Source organism: Martes martes (assembly GCF_963455335.1).
Source record: "Martes martes genome assembly, chromosome: 11".
NCBI lineage: Eukaryota > Metazoa > Chordata > Mammalia > Carnivora > Mustelidae > Martes > Martes martes.
Genome location: NC_137899.1, coordinates 14,338,538 through 14,354,878, shown reverse-complemented (window position 1 = coordinate 14,354,878; position 16,341 = coordinate 14,338,538). Strand labels below are relative to the sequence as shown.

At 40.0% G+C, this 16,341-nt stretch overlaps 1 protein-coding gene across 1 annotated transcript in view; it reads right to left on the bottom strand.

Annotated features, from left to right (window-relative positions):
- AMPH (amphiphysin) overlaps nt 1-16,341 on the bottom strand; it is a gene marked incomplete at its 5' end in the record, with an annotated part of 245,667 nt that overhangs the window by 39,214 nt on the left and 190,112 nt on the right. Inside the window, 3 exons of the mRNA XM_080818126.1 lie at nt 1,502-1,525; nt 3,728-3,751; nt 7,178-7,294. Of these exons, the coding sequence (XP_080674252.1) occupies nt 1,502-1,525; nt 3,728-3,751; nt 7,178-7,294 (165 nt within the window). The remainder of the gene's footprint in view (nt 1-1,501; nt 1,526-3,727; nt 3,752-7,177; nt 7,295-16,341) is intronic.

Below are 16,341 nucleotides of genomic sequence, written 5' to 3'. Positions count from 1 at the left end.
CCCCTCTATTAATGAGTCTTCTGCCTTAGGCAAACACCAATCTCTTCTGTTTGCATTATTTTCCAGAGAATAATTAAACTCTGTCCTAGAATGAGCTGCCACTTGATGTTGTAATGATGAAACAACAGCCTGATTTTCATTCCTGTCAACCCCAGGAGTATGTAACATAGCCTTATGCTGAATTTCTTCAGCATCTGCACTGCCTTGTCCTGAGTGATGTATTATATCCTGGTTAGAAGAGTCTATTAAATTTTTCCTTGTGTCTTTTCTAGCTGAACCACATCCCTCAGGGCTTTCATGTTCACTATTAGATACAGAATCAGTCTGGAAATGGAGATTAAAAATATCTGTGTGATGGGCGGGATTAGCTCCAGAGCCCTCTATAATTTCACAATTATGAATTACTACTTGATTCCCCTCATCTAGCCCTTGGCTTCTGTCCCTAAATTCAGCTGCCGTATCTACTCTTTCTAGGTCTTCTTCTAATACATCTGTCTTATCAAAATATTTTTCATTGGCCTTTTCAATTTCCTTACAACCAATTCTTAGATCTTTCCTCATTTCCTCTTTACTAACTGCTAAGGCCTCCTGGTTTTGCTTTCCTAGTGTCTTAAGAAGATCTACTAGCCTGTCTCCTGTACTTTCATACGCTTTCTCCTCCAACTCCTCTGTACCTTCTAGTGCCTTGGTATCAATAGCTCTAGTGTCTACCTTTTCACATGTCTCCACACCTGCCCACATAGAATCTTCTATCTTCTCTTTCTCTTCTTCTTCTTCTGACTGTTTAACATCTTCTTGACTTTCTTTGACCAGGCCACCAGTTTCTATGGTTGCCATCTCTGAGGCAGGTAAGTCATGAGGCTGCTCCATCTCCGTAGAAGCCACCGTGGCAAATTCAGCCTCAGGCACAGGCTTTGGGTACAGGTGTTCATTTCCACACGGAGGGGCTGGCCCCACGACATGCTCACCCTGTTCAGCTACAGTGTGCCAGTCAGCAGAAGAAGCAATTCCAGTGGATAATCCCATGTCTTGCTCTGCTTCAGAGAGACAGGAAGAGCCTTCTTGAGACCCACCTTGGGTAACTGCCTGGCTGACACTCTCTGTACTACCATCAGGGCCCCAGATAAATTCACCTAGGTCAATCTGAGATCTTTGAATTTCTTCGGCCAACCCACTGCCTGGAGTTTCCTCCATGATCAGGTTACACAGGGAAAGACTTTTTGAAGAGTCAGTCTTTAGAGTATGCAGAATAGCAAAGGAAAAAAAAAAAAAAACAGAAGATGAAACAGATCATGGTAAGATTTGATGAGAAACGCAAAGCTCTTCAGTAGAGTAGCACCAGTTAAACAAAGCTAGAGAACATTTAAATTAACTGTCTTAAGGTTAAGTCTGAGATTAGCAATGCCATGAGAAAAAAAAAAGCTCATTCTAGATAATATTCATGTATATAATACACATTACATATTTTTAAAAATCCAGAATGTTCTGGATATTTACCTACCGGCTGTACCAAATCAGTGCTTGTCTGCATGAGTTAAAAAAAAAAAAAAAAGATAATCAATAATAATAATAATAATGGGTCAAAAGAAGCAAATTCTCTGGCACATTAAAATCTCATGCTGTCCAGAGTCAATAGTCTCCTGAAAGCTGCAGCTTCTACTGGTTTGAGATTAAGTTTCACAACTTGTTTTGTGATAGGAATGAGTTTTGTGTCAATACTGCTTAAGACCACACAGTTGAACATGAAGAAAGCGTCTCTCATTTTTTCTTTTTTTTTTTTTTTAAAGATTCTATTTATTTATTTGACAGAGATCACAAGTAGGCAGAGAGGCAGGCAGAGAGAGAGGGGGAAGCAGGCTCCCCGCTGAGCAGAGAGCCCGATGCGAGGCTCGATCCCAGGACCCTGAGATCATGACCCGAGCCGAAGGCAGAGGCTTTAACCCACTGAGCCACCCAGGCGCCCCCTCTCTCATTTTCTAGTTAACAAAAATGTTTTAGGGCTATTACAAGACTCCTGATTTAGCAGACTTTGAAATGCAAAGTTTCAAATAAATAAGCAAACCCGAGAACACCAGAATAAGACCAAGCCCTAGCAGGCACAAAAGTACACAACATCATGTGCTCTGACACAATATCAGAATAAATCTTCCCCCAAACTCACCCCATTCTTGCTTCTGCCTCTGAGGTAGTGTTTATACGGAGGACGATCTGTTACTAACCACTCTGGATGATTCTCTTCATGTTCTCCCCCACCCCGCCCCCAGCCTAGAAGCATTATCTGCACACAAACGAGCAACACGGGGAGACCGAGAGGATCAAGAAACAGCATTTATGTACAGGGAGCTATAGTTTTGCGTTTTTGTCACTGCTACTATTCTTAGCAGGTTTGTCCTCTGAAAGGACCCATGATTCTTCTAGATGATACCTCCATCCTCACCATACCATTCCTAGCTAGGAAAAAGTATATTATAACTTCAGCTAAAGATATGAAATAATGGAATAACAAAACATTAGAATGTCCTCTTGATCATCAAGACCATTAACACAGAGTTGTAGTCAGAATTCAAATGTGGCTCAAATTTAAATATCTATGTATCCCTTTTTGTGATTACACAAGCAAAGCCATCTCACTATAAAAGATGTTTTCAATCGACATTGTTTAGGTGTTCTCTAAAGAGCCTTCCATGATGCTTCAAGGATCCTAAGTAGTGCAGTATAAACCCGCTCCTATGGAAGGGAAGGGAGCAGTCATCTTTGTGTTTTGAGGAACAAGAGTAGCAATGCCACTTTAGAAGATTAGGCCCATGAATAGCTAGATCTAGAAAACTTTCCTGTTGCTGTTTCACTAAAAAAGAAGTTATCATGAAACTCAATAGTTGAGTTCTGAAGACCCTATGACCAGAGCTTTTCCAAAACAGGGCAAATGCCCCGCCTGTGAGGGGTGTGAGTCTCCATATGGGTGTGGTCACCCTCTGAATCCACATGGGTGTGCTGCCACCACAAAGCTCTGTTCGCGTCTTTTCCCCAAATTCTAATTTCTGGAAGTGCTCATCCTCAGCCATCAGATTAGCTGAATACACACTATTACTAGTAACAGCTACCTTTTATAGATCTGTACTGGATGTGCGGCTAAGCACTCTATAGATACTATCTACCTCATCCTCACACAACCCTCTATGATAGGCATCCTTACCCTTATTTTACAGATGAGAAATACAGAGACTGATGAAAGACAATTCCATAAATGCTTAAAGTCATATTGTTATAAAAGGTTGAGTCTGGGCTCAAATCCAGGGCTATCTGGCTCTAAAGCTCAAATTCTTATTGAGGAAGCTTCATTATCATAATAATACAAAGATTAGCCTGCCCCTTACATTTTCTCATCCATGTTTTCTTCTGTTCTATTTAAAAGCAACAAAAAATGTGCCCGCTCTTTGCTACAACATCTCCAGTAGCCACCGATAACCCCAGGAAGAAGCACACAAAGGGGCCTAACACCAAATTCTTGCTTATCCAGGGCTGTGTCACATTGACACTCTTTCCCTTACCATTGTTCACAGGTGCTGGCAATGCTTAGAACCATCAGGGAGCTGATGATTGCTCTAGGGGACTACACTGTCATTAAACACGTCTAGGTCTTCTTCCCACCACAGGTGAATTAAAATATAACAGGGTTTCCAAATGTCTGGGAATCCAGATATATCAAAATATCTTCTAGCACTCTTACCGTCCATAGGTCCCAGGGCAATGTCTGAAAAGAGATAAACAAAAATATGGTTAGCATACAAATCCCACGCATGTAAAAAATACTGAGGTGACCAAATTTCTTGAAGGAAAACATCTGAAACACTGAGCACAGCACTGTTCAACAGAACTTTGGTGATGCTGATGCTCCATATCTGTGCTGTCCAATATGGCAGCCTCTAGTCACATGTAGCTACGGCCCCTTGAAATGTGCTAGCATAACAGAACCAAATCTTAAATTTTACATAATTTTATTTAATTTGAATTTGGATAATCAAATGTGGCTTGTGGCTACCATACTGGACACCAGAGGACCAGCTGATCTGCTTTCGCTCTACAAGTTGAAAGCTGTATCTGGAACATGAATGGGTTTACTTTAGCACTTGTGTGCATGCCCGCACGTGCACACACACACACCCATACACATACACAGTTAAATGAAGTACAAGGTATCCAGATATTAGAGTTTCTCACATCTTTGGGGACATGCAGATCTGAGTCATTGCTAATACTACCACTTCCCCTCCCACCACCATATTCAAGAGGTTGCATTATGATCAGTTTGATGGTAAATGAACCCCACAAAAAGAGTTCTTTAATATGTTGAGTTAGATGATAACACAGCTCAACTAATAGATAATCATGCAAATTAGCAGGGTGCTCCCTAAGACATATGGATGAATTAGACTTACTGCTGGCATTTTAATTATCAAGCTCATTGATCCTGGGGAATGGATCCAGATGGTTCAAGTGATTTCTGCTGTGTGTTTGGGAAAGTGAGGGAGACCTCTCTTTCTCATTTCCTTTGTGATTGAGAATTGCTGCCAAAGCCACATCCTTTTCTGTCTTTGTTTTTGTGACTAGAACAGATCTGTGTTTGTGGACCAGTTTTGAATCACTAAATGAGTGGCAAATTAGAAAGCCTGGTACTCTAAGAATCTGGGAGTTTCCAGATGGGGTCACAGAGGTCTCATTAGGATTCTGCACTACAGAATGTGGGCTCTGTGGTTCTGAGTGAGCCCACCCCCCTACCCCTCGATCCCCCAGTCTGGGTCTGCTCAGACTGTCCGGCCCCAGCCACCCAGCATCTCTGTGCAGCCTGGCGGGTCTCTGGGTTAGCAACCACCTGTCAATGACTAAGAAAGGAGATCAGAACAGCTGCAGGGAAAGCCGTAGTTATTTGCATGTGAACTCCTGCAACTAATATGCACTTCCTGATTATACAGATGATTTGGATCTTCTTGCTTCCACGCCCCTTAAGAATCATAGCCCCTAGAAGCTACTCTATATTCTTGCATTATGCAGACAGCACTGGTATTTTCTCTAAAGTAAGGCAGCAATGTGAAAGGGCATGTTTATCAGTCCTCAGGATCATGAAAGGATGTGTTAACTCCTGCGGACAGTGTGGAGATCACAGGTGAGGTGTTCTGCTAGCAGCGAGAACATTCACTTAAAACACTGGGTCAGGTGATGGGTAAGGGAGATTATTCTGAGCGAAGGAGAAGAAAGGCTAGCAGAATCTAATGGCTCTGTTCTTTTGCTATTGCAGCCTATGACTGTCCTTGGTGAAAAGGAGATGTGATTAGAGAGGCTCACAGAATGATGCTGCTATGAGTTGACTCAATTAGAGCCACCGGGACCAGGGGCAGTGCTTTTCCTAACTGCAATGATGCATTCATTTTCTTCAAAGACTTTTGAAGGTTTAACTGAGGTCATTTTTTTTTTTTTAATTCTGAAAGAATCTTTGTTCTAAATCTACCCAGAGTTCTATGATCTGTGGATTTATTTAATCATGAGTTGATACAAAAGAGAGTTCTCTCTCGATTCAAACTCGCAGACAAAATGCTGTGGCATCTCATCCACTGACCACAACAGCATCCACTGCAGAGACCTGCCTTCTGCCACTAGAGCAGTGAATGCTGGAGAGCATGGCAGACGAAGGCCCATGAATTCTGCACAACAAAGAAGCTCTGACAGGGAAGTATTCTGAATGAGATGTGCATTCATTTTCTGCTTTCCTTGGCCACCAAGGCAGAACCTCAAAACTTGCTGACAATTATTATGTTAGCATTTCCTAAGGTATATCTTAGAGTACATTCCAATGACTGTTAATAAACTTTCATTAAAACAGATTTCTGTGGTCAAATTTGGGAAACTCTAAGTTAAACAAGTCTACACAGTTTTTTCTTTTAATTGTAGAACATCTTGGAAGCTTTACTATTCCAGTGCATATCGTGACTCTCCTTTTAAAAGGGAGTTAATAGAACTTTCCCAAACATTTATCTAAGAGACCCATTTTTTGCAAAATATCTTTAAGGCTAGTATCTGATCCGCATACTAATTATTTGCTTTATTAACATCTCAGATTTTTATTGTTCCTATATTAAAACAGGGAGGCCTTTAAAAACCCAGTCACATTCTGGAATAAAACATGGATTAGGAGAAGCTTATTTATCAAGGTTTATACTAAGGTTATTATGGTTTAACTGTAAGGTATCAGAAGACTTCAAGACTGAAAAATTGAGTGAGGTCTCAATTCTCAACTTTAGTTTTTCAATACACTTTCACTAATTAATTTGAAATATATTCTAGCATCTTTGGATTTGCCCAAATTTAAGTGTGAGCCTCCAAGCACATCAAAAATATGGATATAAACAATTTCTGGTTAGCCAAATTTTGAGTTAACTTCCTTTCATGAGCATAGGCAACTGTAAAGGATATCTACTGCTGAGGAATCATCCATAAGTCATTACCAAGCCCATCTCCAAGATCCCTCTGCTGGAGAACACTGTGGCGATCACTACTGAAGTAGGGAAATGTTGAGGGTGAGGAAATGATGAGCAAGGACAAGCTGGATAAGCAAGGCCAACTCTGGTCATAGTCAAGATCACATGAGGGAAGCTTCTGGAATGTGGAGGAGTACAATGTCATCGAGTTCAAAACTACCAAGACTGGAGAGCATTTCTGTTGGGGCATAATTTCAATGTTATTTCTAACATGCTTTAGTCTACAAAATGTGAGGAAGGAAAGTGAAGAAAACAGTAAGACTGAGCCCAGAGCCAAAAGAGCTTCATTTAGAGAAGCCAGAAAATGTACCATTCAAAGCTGAACACTCTGACGGCAAACTAATACTGACAATAATGCTGACTATATTATTGACAATTACTCTGAGATGGAGGATTCCTGGGCAAACTGGAATGCATGGCTATCCCAGCTCTATGTACAGAGAGAGCTAATTGTGGGGGGAGCTTTGGAATGAACTATGCATAAGATCATTTTTCTACCCTTCCTTCCCATTGGGTGATGTTTGTCAACTCCAGAGAAAAGTAAATAGTCACTTGAAATGGGTTCCTGGACAGGCATCAGCTGCCTTACAGAGTTTATTCAAGTTTATGATATGGCACTCCCCAACACAAGAACCACCACTGGATACCTGCGACATGGGGGAGTGGGTCACTCCAGCAGAACCTGGAGGGGCCACCTCAGGCTTGAAAGGGTCAAAGTCCAGATCCAACAACGTCTCCTCTTTCTTCACCTCAGGGACTTCATTCTGTTAAAATGAAACAAAAAATAGTGTGAGACTTTATGATATAATCCATGTATGATCCTCAACACCACTGAACATCCCCAAAGCAGGCTCTGGTAGTTTCCAGAGTTAACTTCCTTTCATGAGCATAGTTAGGCAGCTCACCCATAAGCACCCAGAGTTACCAGGAAATGTGATGAAGGGGGAAATAACCAACTCTGGACAGCTACAATCTAAGACACCCAGGAACATGACCCGGCTTTTAATTCCTCTCCTTGTCCTGGGGCGCCTGGGTGGCTCAGTGGGTTAAAGCCTCTGCCTTTGGCTCAGGTCACGATCCCAGGGTTCTAGGATTGAACCCCGCATTGGGCTCTCTGCTCAGCAGGGAGCCTGCTTCCTCCTCTCTCTCTGCCTACCTCTCCACCTACTTGTGATCTTATCTGTCAAATAAATAAAATAGAAATCTTAAAAAAAAAAAATCCTTTCCTTGTCCTGGTCTGAATCCAGCCAATGAAGAGAATGTCTGAGAGGTATATCCTGATGCCACCAAGATCCAAGGACTCCCCTTTGCTAGTTCAGAAATCTCCCATCAAGAATTACAGATGACCAGATGGCTTGGGTCCATTCCTGTAGCCCACTGCCATAATATCCCCTGTGAACTTAGTATGTAAAAAGGAAGGGACACTGTCTATTGTGACTACATCCACCTGCCTCATGCCCTTGGAGAGACCCTGTCCCTTGATCCAATTATTGTATGATCATTCTTCATCCATAATGCTATTGGTCTCCATTGTATATATGAGGGAGGGAAGGAGGGAGGGTGAAAGGGAAGACTTGGGGAGAGAACCATGTCTCCCAACAGTCGCTGGAAAATAACATTCATGGTTCAGAAAGAGGTAAGACAAGTAAGACCTAGGATAAGAGTCCTGCTATGATAATAGCAAAACACTTATAATACTGAACAATAATATTGGTTCATTTATCATGATATTAAAAAATAACATGGGCTTTGAAGTTAGCCTGACCCTGGCTCAAGTTACACAGTAAGGGTCAGAGCTGAAATAAAGTCTCCATAAACTACCACGGTGAATAGAACTGGGTCAGTTTTCACAGAATCAAGTTACATGTGTTTAATATTTGATATAAGCTTCAATTTTGACCATCTTTTACCTAGAAATTGAAAGGTCACAATCATGGATAAAGCACATATAAGAATAGGGATGTTCAGAGGCACCTGGTGGATCAGTCGGTTAAACGTCTGCCTTTGGCTAAGGTCATGATCTCAAGGTCCTGGGATGGAGTCCCACATCAGGCTCCCTGCTCAGTTGGGGGCCTGCTTTTCCTTCTCCCTCCCTCTCTTTCTCTCTCAAATAAATAAATAAAATCTTTAAAAAAAAAAAAAAAGAATAAGGATGTTCAGAGAAAGACTTTATTTATTTATTTATTTATTTATTTATTTTCTTTGAGAGAGAGCAAGTGCACATGCATGAACAGGTTGAGAGGCAGAGGGAGAAGGGAGAGAACCCCAAGCAGACTACACACTGGGTGAGGAGCCCCACACAGGGCTCAGTCTCATGACGCCTTGATCATGATCTCAGCCTAAATTAAGCGTTGGACGCTTAACCAGCTGAGCCATCCAAGTCCTCTATAGAGAAGAACTTGAAAGAAAAGAGTTCTTTTAATTAATATGATCATAGACATAAAATTTAAAACTGTGTGTAAAGGTTTGAGATATAAAAGATAATACTTTTTATAGTATCCATACTCACTGGAGTAGGAAATCTGTTTCAATATCATGCTACAGGTTTTGAGCTATATATTTTGCAGCATAATTATTCTTAAACACTTTTAAAATTTCACAAAGATAATGCTATTCTGAGATCCCTGTTTCTTTAATAATTACAATCACAAAACTATCAACAGATTCTTTTGGTCCCTATTCAAATCTGCATCAGTTCTGTTTTTCACCAACATTTATATTGATACAAATCATGTTTTTTGTGACTTTCTGTGAAAACCTATATTCATTCTGAATGTGCTAGACACTGTTCTGAGAACTTAATACATATAAATATTAACTCAGGTTAGAGCACTTGGCTGCCATCTAATGATAACAACCCCAGAACACTGTTATTGCCTTCAAAGAATTACCTTCCTAAAGGAGTCCTCAAATGTATTCATTTCACTTTCATCATCTAATCCTTACAAAATTCTGGGGTAGTGGCATCATTTCTCCATCTGGGGATGAGGACAATGGGCTAAATGAGCTTAGGTACTGTTCTGGTTCCCTCAGCTGCAGGGCAGCTGAGGCAGGACTGAAACAGCAGGATGCCTTTGACTCTGATGCTCTTCCAGACTGCTACTAAGACCTGGTTCCCCATCTCTCAAACAGGCACCCTGAGGATCTGCAGAGGAATTCCTGACAGTCTGTAAATGCTTCATAAAATGTTAACCCCTCCAAATATGACCATTAATTCTCCATGAACATAATGGATCCCCCTTAGGAACTTCAGATGGGAATTTAGACATCAGGGATGAAAAGACTATACGGAGCTATGCTTAGACTTTGTGATGGATCTGGGTTTACACCCAGTTTTGCCATTTGCTAGCTGTCTCTCTCTGGGCAATTAGTTCAGTTTCTTTTCTTTTTTTTAATATTTTGTTTATTTCAGAGAGAGAGCGAGCGAGGAAGTAGGGGAGAGGGACAGAGAGAGAAGGAGGCTCCTGGTTAAGCAGGAAGCCTGATGTGGCACTCGATCCCAGGACTCTGGGATCATGACCTGAGCCGAAGGCAGACGCTTAATTGACTGAGCCACCCAGGCGCCCCTAGTTCACCTTCTTTGAGCCTCCATTTCTTCATGCATAAAATGGGAGTGATACAACCTAGTAAGAGAACCGTGAGTAGTAAAGACAATGAATCCACTGTATATACTATATAGGAGATACTCTGAATGGAAATGGAAGCTACACAGTTATTAATTATATTGCTAATGAAGTATATCTGTGTAAAATCACTGTCTTCAAATATCCGTAATACCAGTGTGGCTGCCTTCAAAATGTGCTGCTGACATCTTCAAACTCAAATTCTATTTGGTTTTGCACCCTGAATTGTTGAGTGTTACCCTTAAGACATTCATACCAAAGAGTAGTTGGATAGAACTACAAAAAGAACATTAGGAGATGTGATGTAATATTCCCTTATGACAAATCTGTCATTACATGTTGAATCACAGTGACATGTAATTTCACTTAACATTATAAAAGAAAACTAATCGCTCATTCCTTCCACCTGTGTTGCCATTAGAATAGATCTGATATGGTCCCAACATTCTTAAGCTTTTGTAAGCTAGAGCTTAAGTACTGTTTTACCATTAAAAGTCTAGAAGAGATAAGGGCACCTGGGTGACTTAGTCTGTTGGGCGTCTGCCTTTGTCTTGGGCCATGAACCCAGGATCCTAGGATCGAGCCCCATGTCCGGCTCCTTGCACAGTGGGGCATCTGCTTCTTGCTCTCCCTCTGCCTCTTGCTCACCCTGCTTGTACTCTGTATCTCTTTGTGCCAAATAAATAAATAAAATCTTAAAAAAAAAATTCTAGAAGAGGTGACCTAGAATGTGCTCTTAAGAAAGAAGACTAGATGTGTAAACCAAAGGGGAAAATATCCAATGGGAAAATAATCCTACCAATTATAATAATCTTCTATACTATACTTCATGAAGTGTCTTCCACTAGGAACATCTAAGCTTACATCTGAAATACTGAACTTCTTCCAGTATATCTTTTGGCCATAATCTTTAGATCATGCCTACTTGCCATGGCCTCCTGATAGATGGAGTTTACTTCCTTATCCCTTGCCTTGGGGATGACCATCTGTCATTCTTTGGCCAATGGTTGTTAATAAGTGTCATACAAGCAAAGGCTTGAAATAGGCTTGCATGGTTGACTTGCTTTTTTGTAATCCTGCCACTCACCATAAAAAGCAAAAGCTTTGGGGCAACCACTGGTCAAGGAAGGTGGGAGACACAGGGAGTGCACCTGGGCACAACATGACTACCTTTCTCAAAACCCATGTTTTTTTTGTTTTTTTTTAAAGTTTCTTTTTTAAACATTTTATTTATTTATTTGACAGAGAGATCACAAGTGGGCAGAGAGGCAGGCAGAGAGAATGGGGGAAGCAGGCTCCCCACCGAGCAGAGAGCCCGATGCGGGGCTCAATCCCAGGACCCCAGGACCATGACCTGAGCCAAAGGCAGAGGCTCAACCCACTGAGCCATCCAGGCGCCCCTCAAAACCCATGTTAAAGAGAAATTCTTAAAACTGGCCAGAGGAAAAAAAATGTATTACTTCACAGAGGAAAAGAGTAAGAATAATAGCAGATTTATCACCAGGAATAATGCAAACAAAAAGATGGTGAGGCAATATCTTTAAAGTACTGAGAAAGAAACTTAGAATTCTGTGCCCCTTGCAAATATTTTTGAAAACAAAAATGAGATGACTATTTGTTCATACATAAAAAAAGAATTCACTGCCATCAGATCCATACTACAACTAATGTGAAGGACATTATTCAACCACAATAAGTGATACTAGATGGAAATATGAATCTATACAAGGAAATGACAAGTGCCAAAGGAATGAGAAATAGTAACTATGTAGGTAAGAATATATGACTTTAGTTATTATTTAAATCTCCTTAAAAGACAATTGATTGCTTAAATAAAGATAACAAAGTAACATGGGAACACCCATGAAACCAGTCAGAGATGTAAGACTATACACATTTGGATCTCTACGGGGGCAGAGGACCATCAGTCAAGGGGGTGCACCTTGCCCGGATAGTGGTTGATATTTTCAGCTGTACATCCCCTCAACCACAACTCAACAGAATGACGAGGAAGAGGAACCCCCAACAAAGAAAGAACCAGAGACAATGGCCTCTCCAGCAGATCTAATGGATATGGATCCACGCAACATGTCAGAGATAGACTTCAGGGTAGACCATAGTCAGGCTGGAGACACTATTAACGGCAATATAGATGAAGGGAAGAAGTGAGAGCATATCTGACAGAAATTAAAAATGCTATCAATGAGATACAATCTAATCTAGATACTCTAACAGGTAGGATAAATGAAGCAGAAGAACGAATTATTGATCTAGAAGATAAACTAATAGAAAAGAAGGAGCAGGAGGAGGCCTGAAACAAACAGCTTAAAATCCATGAAAACAGAATTAGAGAAATAAATGACACCATGAAAAAATCCAATGTCAGAATTATTGGGATCCCTGAGTAGGGGTGAAGGGAGAGAGAAAGGACTAGAAGATATATTTGACCAAATTATAGCTGAGAACTTCCCTAATCTGGGGAATGAAACAGGTAATCGTGTCCTAAAGGCAAAGAGGACACCCACCCTAAGATCAATGAGGGCAGACCAACCCCCAGGCATGTAATAGTAAAACACATAAATCTTAGAACCAAGGAAACCATTTTAAGGGCAGTTAGGGGGAAGAGACTCCTTATGTACAAAAGGAGGAATATCAGAATAATGTCAGACCTGTCCACAGAGACCTGGCAAGCCAGAAAGGGCTGGAAAAACATATTCAAGGTATTAAATGAGAAGAATATGCAGCTAAGAATTCTTTATCCAGCAAGGCTGTCAATCAGAAGAGATGTGGAGATAAGAAGCTTCCAGGACTGGAAGAGACTAAAAAAAAATAGGTGACCACTAGGCCAGCCCTGCAAGAAATATTGTGGAGGGAGGTGTTCTATATAAGGAGAAAGACCCCAAGAGTGATAAAGAACAGAGATGTACAGAGACAATCCATAGAAACAAGGACATCACAGGCAACATAATGACAATAAAATCTTACCTGTCAATAATTACTCCCAATATGAATGGCCTAAATGCTCCCATAAAACAGCAGAGGGTTGCAGATTGGAAAAAAAGACAGTACTCATCTATATGCTGTCTACAAGAGACTCATTTTGAACCTAAAGGTACATCTAGACTGAAAGTGAAGGGATGGAGAACTGTGCTTAATGCCAACGGACCTCAAAAGAAAGCTGGGGTAGCAATTCTCATATCAGACAAGTAACATTTTGAACTAAAGATTGTAGTTAGAGATACAGAAGGATACCATATCATTCTTAAAGGGTCTATCCAACAATAAGATCTAACAATTGTAAATATCTATGCCCCCAACATGGGAGCAGCCAACAACATAAGACAACTGTTAATCAAAATAAAGAGACATATTGATAATAATACATTAATTATAAGAGACCTTTACACTCCATTCTCACCAACAGACATATCAACTAAGCAGAAAATCAACAAAGAAACAGGAGCTTTGAATGACACTTTGCACTAGATGGACCTCGTAGATATATACAGAACATTCTACCCTAAAGCAACAGAATACTCATTCTTCTCAACCATGCATGGAACTTTCTCTAGAATAGACCACAAACTGGGTCACAAATCATGTCTCAACTGGTACCAAAAGATTCAGGTATTCCCTGCATATTCTCAGACCACAATGCTATGAAACTGGAACTCAATCACAAGAAAAAGTTGGAAGAAATACAAACTCTTGGAAGCTAAAGACCATCCTGCTCAAGAATGTTCCAGTAAATCAGGAAATAAAAGAAGAACATAATCAATTCATGGAAACCAATGAGAACAAAGACACATCACTGCAAAACCTGTGGGATATGGCAAAGACAGTCCCTAAGGGGGAAATACGTAGCCACCCAAGACTCACTCAAAAAAACAAAACAAAACAAAACAAAGAAAGAAAAAGAAGAAAAATTCAGACTCTCTTCATACTATTTAAAGAGCTGGAGAATCAAAAATAAATTAAGCCTACCCCATTCACAAGAAGGGAAATAATTAAGATTAGAGCAGAAATCAATGAATTAGAAACCAGAGACTAAAAAGAAAGAAATTGACCACCTGAAAAGACCAATAACTAGTAATGAGATTAGAGCAGTGATCAAAAACCTCCCAAAAAACAAGAGTCCAGGGCCTGATGGATTCCCTGGGGAATTCTACCAAACATTCAAAGAAGAAATAATTTGTATTCTCCTGAAGCTGTTTCAAAAAAATAGAAACAGAAGGAAAACCTCCAGACTCTTTCCATAAGGCCAGCATTACCTTGATCTCAAAACCAGTCAAAGACCCCAACAAAAAGGAGAATTTCAGAACAATATCCCTGATGAATATGATGCCAAAATTCTCAACAAGATCCTAGCTAATAGGATCCAACAGTACCTGAAAAGGATTATCCACCATGACCAGGTTGGATTTATCCCTGGAATACAAGTGTGGTTCAACATTCACAAATCAATCAATGTGACAGAACACATAAATAAGAGAAGAGAGAAGAACTACATTAACCTCTCAACTGATGCAGAAAAAGCATTTGACAAAAAACAGCATCTATTCCTGATTAAAACTATTCAAGAGTATAGGGATAGAGGGAATATTCCTCAATTCCATAAAATCCATCTATGAAAACCCCACACCAAATAACATTCTCAATGGGGGAAACCAAGAGCTTTCTCACTGAGATCAGGAACACAACAAGAATGCCCACTCTTGCCACTATTGTTCAACATAGTACTAGAAGTCCTACCAACAGCTATCAGACAACAAAAAGAAATAAAAAGTATTCAATAAAATAAAAAGTATTCAAAAAATAAATATTTTTATTCAAAAAATAAAAAGTATTCAAATTGGCAAAGAGGTCAAACTCTCTTCGCAGATGATGTCATATTATATGTGGAAAACCCAAAAGTCTCCATTGCCAAATTATTAGAACTCATACAGCAATTCAATAATTTGGCAGGATACAAAATCAATGCACAGAAATCAGTTGCTTTCTTATATACTAACAATGAAACTGTAAAAGAGATATTAGAAAGAGATATTAGAGAATCGATTCCATTTACATTAGCACCAAGAATCATAAGATACCTTGGAATAAACCTAACCAAAGAGGTAAAGGATCTATACTCTAGGAACTACAAAACGCTCATGAAAGAAATTGAAGAAGACAAAAAAAGATGGAAAAGCATCCCACGCTCATGAATCAGAAGAATAAACATTGTTAAAATGTCTGCTGCCCAGAACAATCTATAATTTCAATGCCATCCCATCAAAATACCAATGGCATTTTTCAAAGTGCCAAAACAAACAATTCTAAATTTTGTATGGACCAGAAAAGACCCCAAATCACCAATGAAATGTTAAAAAAGAAAACAAAGCTGGGGACATCAGATTGACTGATTTCAAGCTATATTACAAAGCTGTGACCACCAAGACGTCATGGTACTGGCACAAAAGCAGATACATAGACTAATGGAACAGAATAGAGAGCCTAGATATGAATTCTCAGCTCTGTGGTCAACTAATCTTTGACAAAGCTGGAAAAAATATCCAGTGGAAAAAAGTCTCTTCAGTAAATCGTGTTGGGAAAATTGGACAGCTATATACAGAAGAATGAAACTCCACCATTCTCGTACACCATCCACAAAGATAAAGTCTAAATGGATGAAAGACATTAATGTGAGATAGGAAACCATCAAAATCCTAGAGGAAAACATAGGCAGTAACCTCTTCGACATCAGCCACAGCAACTTCTTTCAAGACACGTCTCCAAAGGCAAAGGGAACAAAAGTGAAAATGAACTTTTGGGACTTCATCAAGATAAAAAGCTTCAGCACAGCAAAGGAAAATCAAAAAACAAAGAAGGAACCCACAGAATGGGAGGGGATAATTGCAAATGACACTATAGACAAAGAGCTGATACCCAAGATCTATAAAGAACTTCTTAAACTCAACACCCAAAAAACAGATAATTGTGTCAGAAAATGGGCTGAAGACATGAGCAGACACTTCTCCAAAGAAGACATACAAATGGCTAACAGACACATGAAAAAATGTTCATCATCACTAGCCATCAGGGAAAGTCAAATCAAAACCACATTGAGATACCACCTTACACCAGTTAGAATGGCCAGAATCAACAGGACAGGAAACAACAAGTGTTGGAAAGGATGTGGAGAAAGG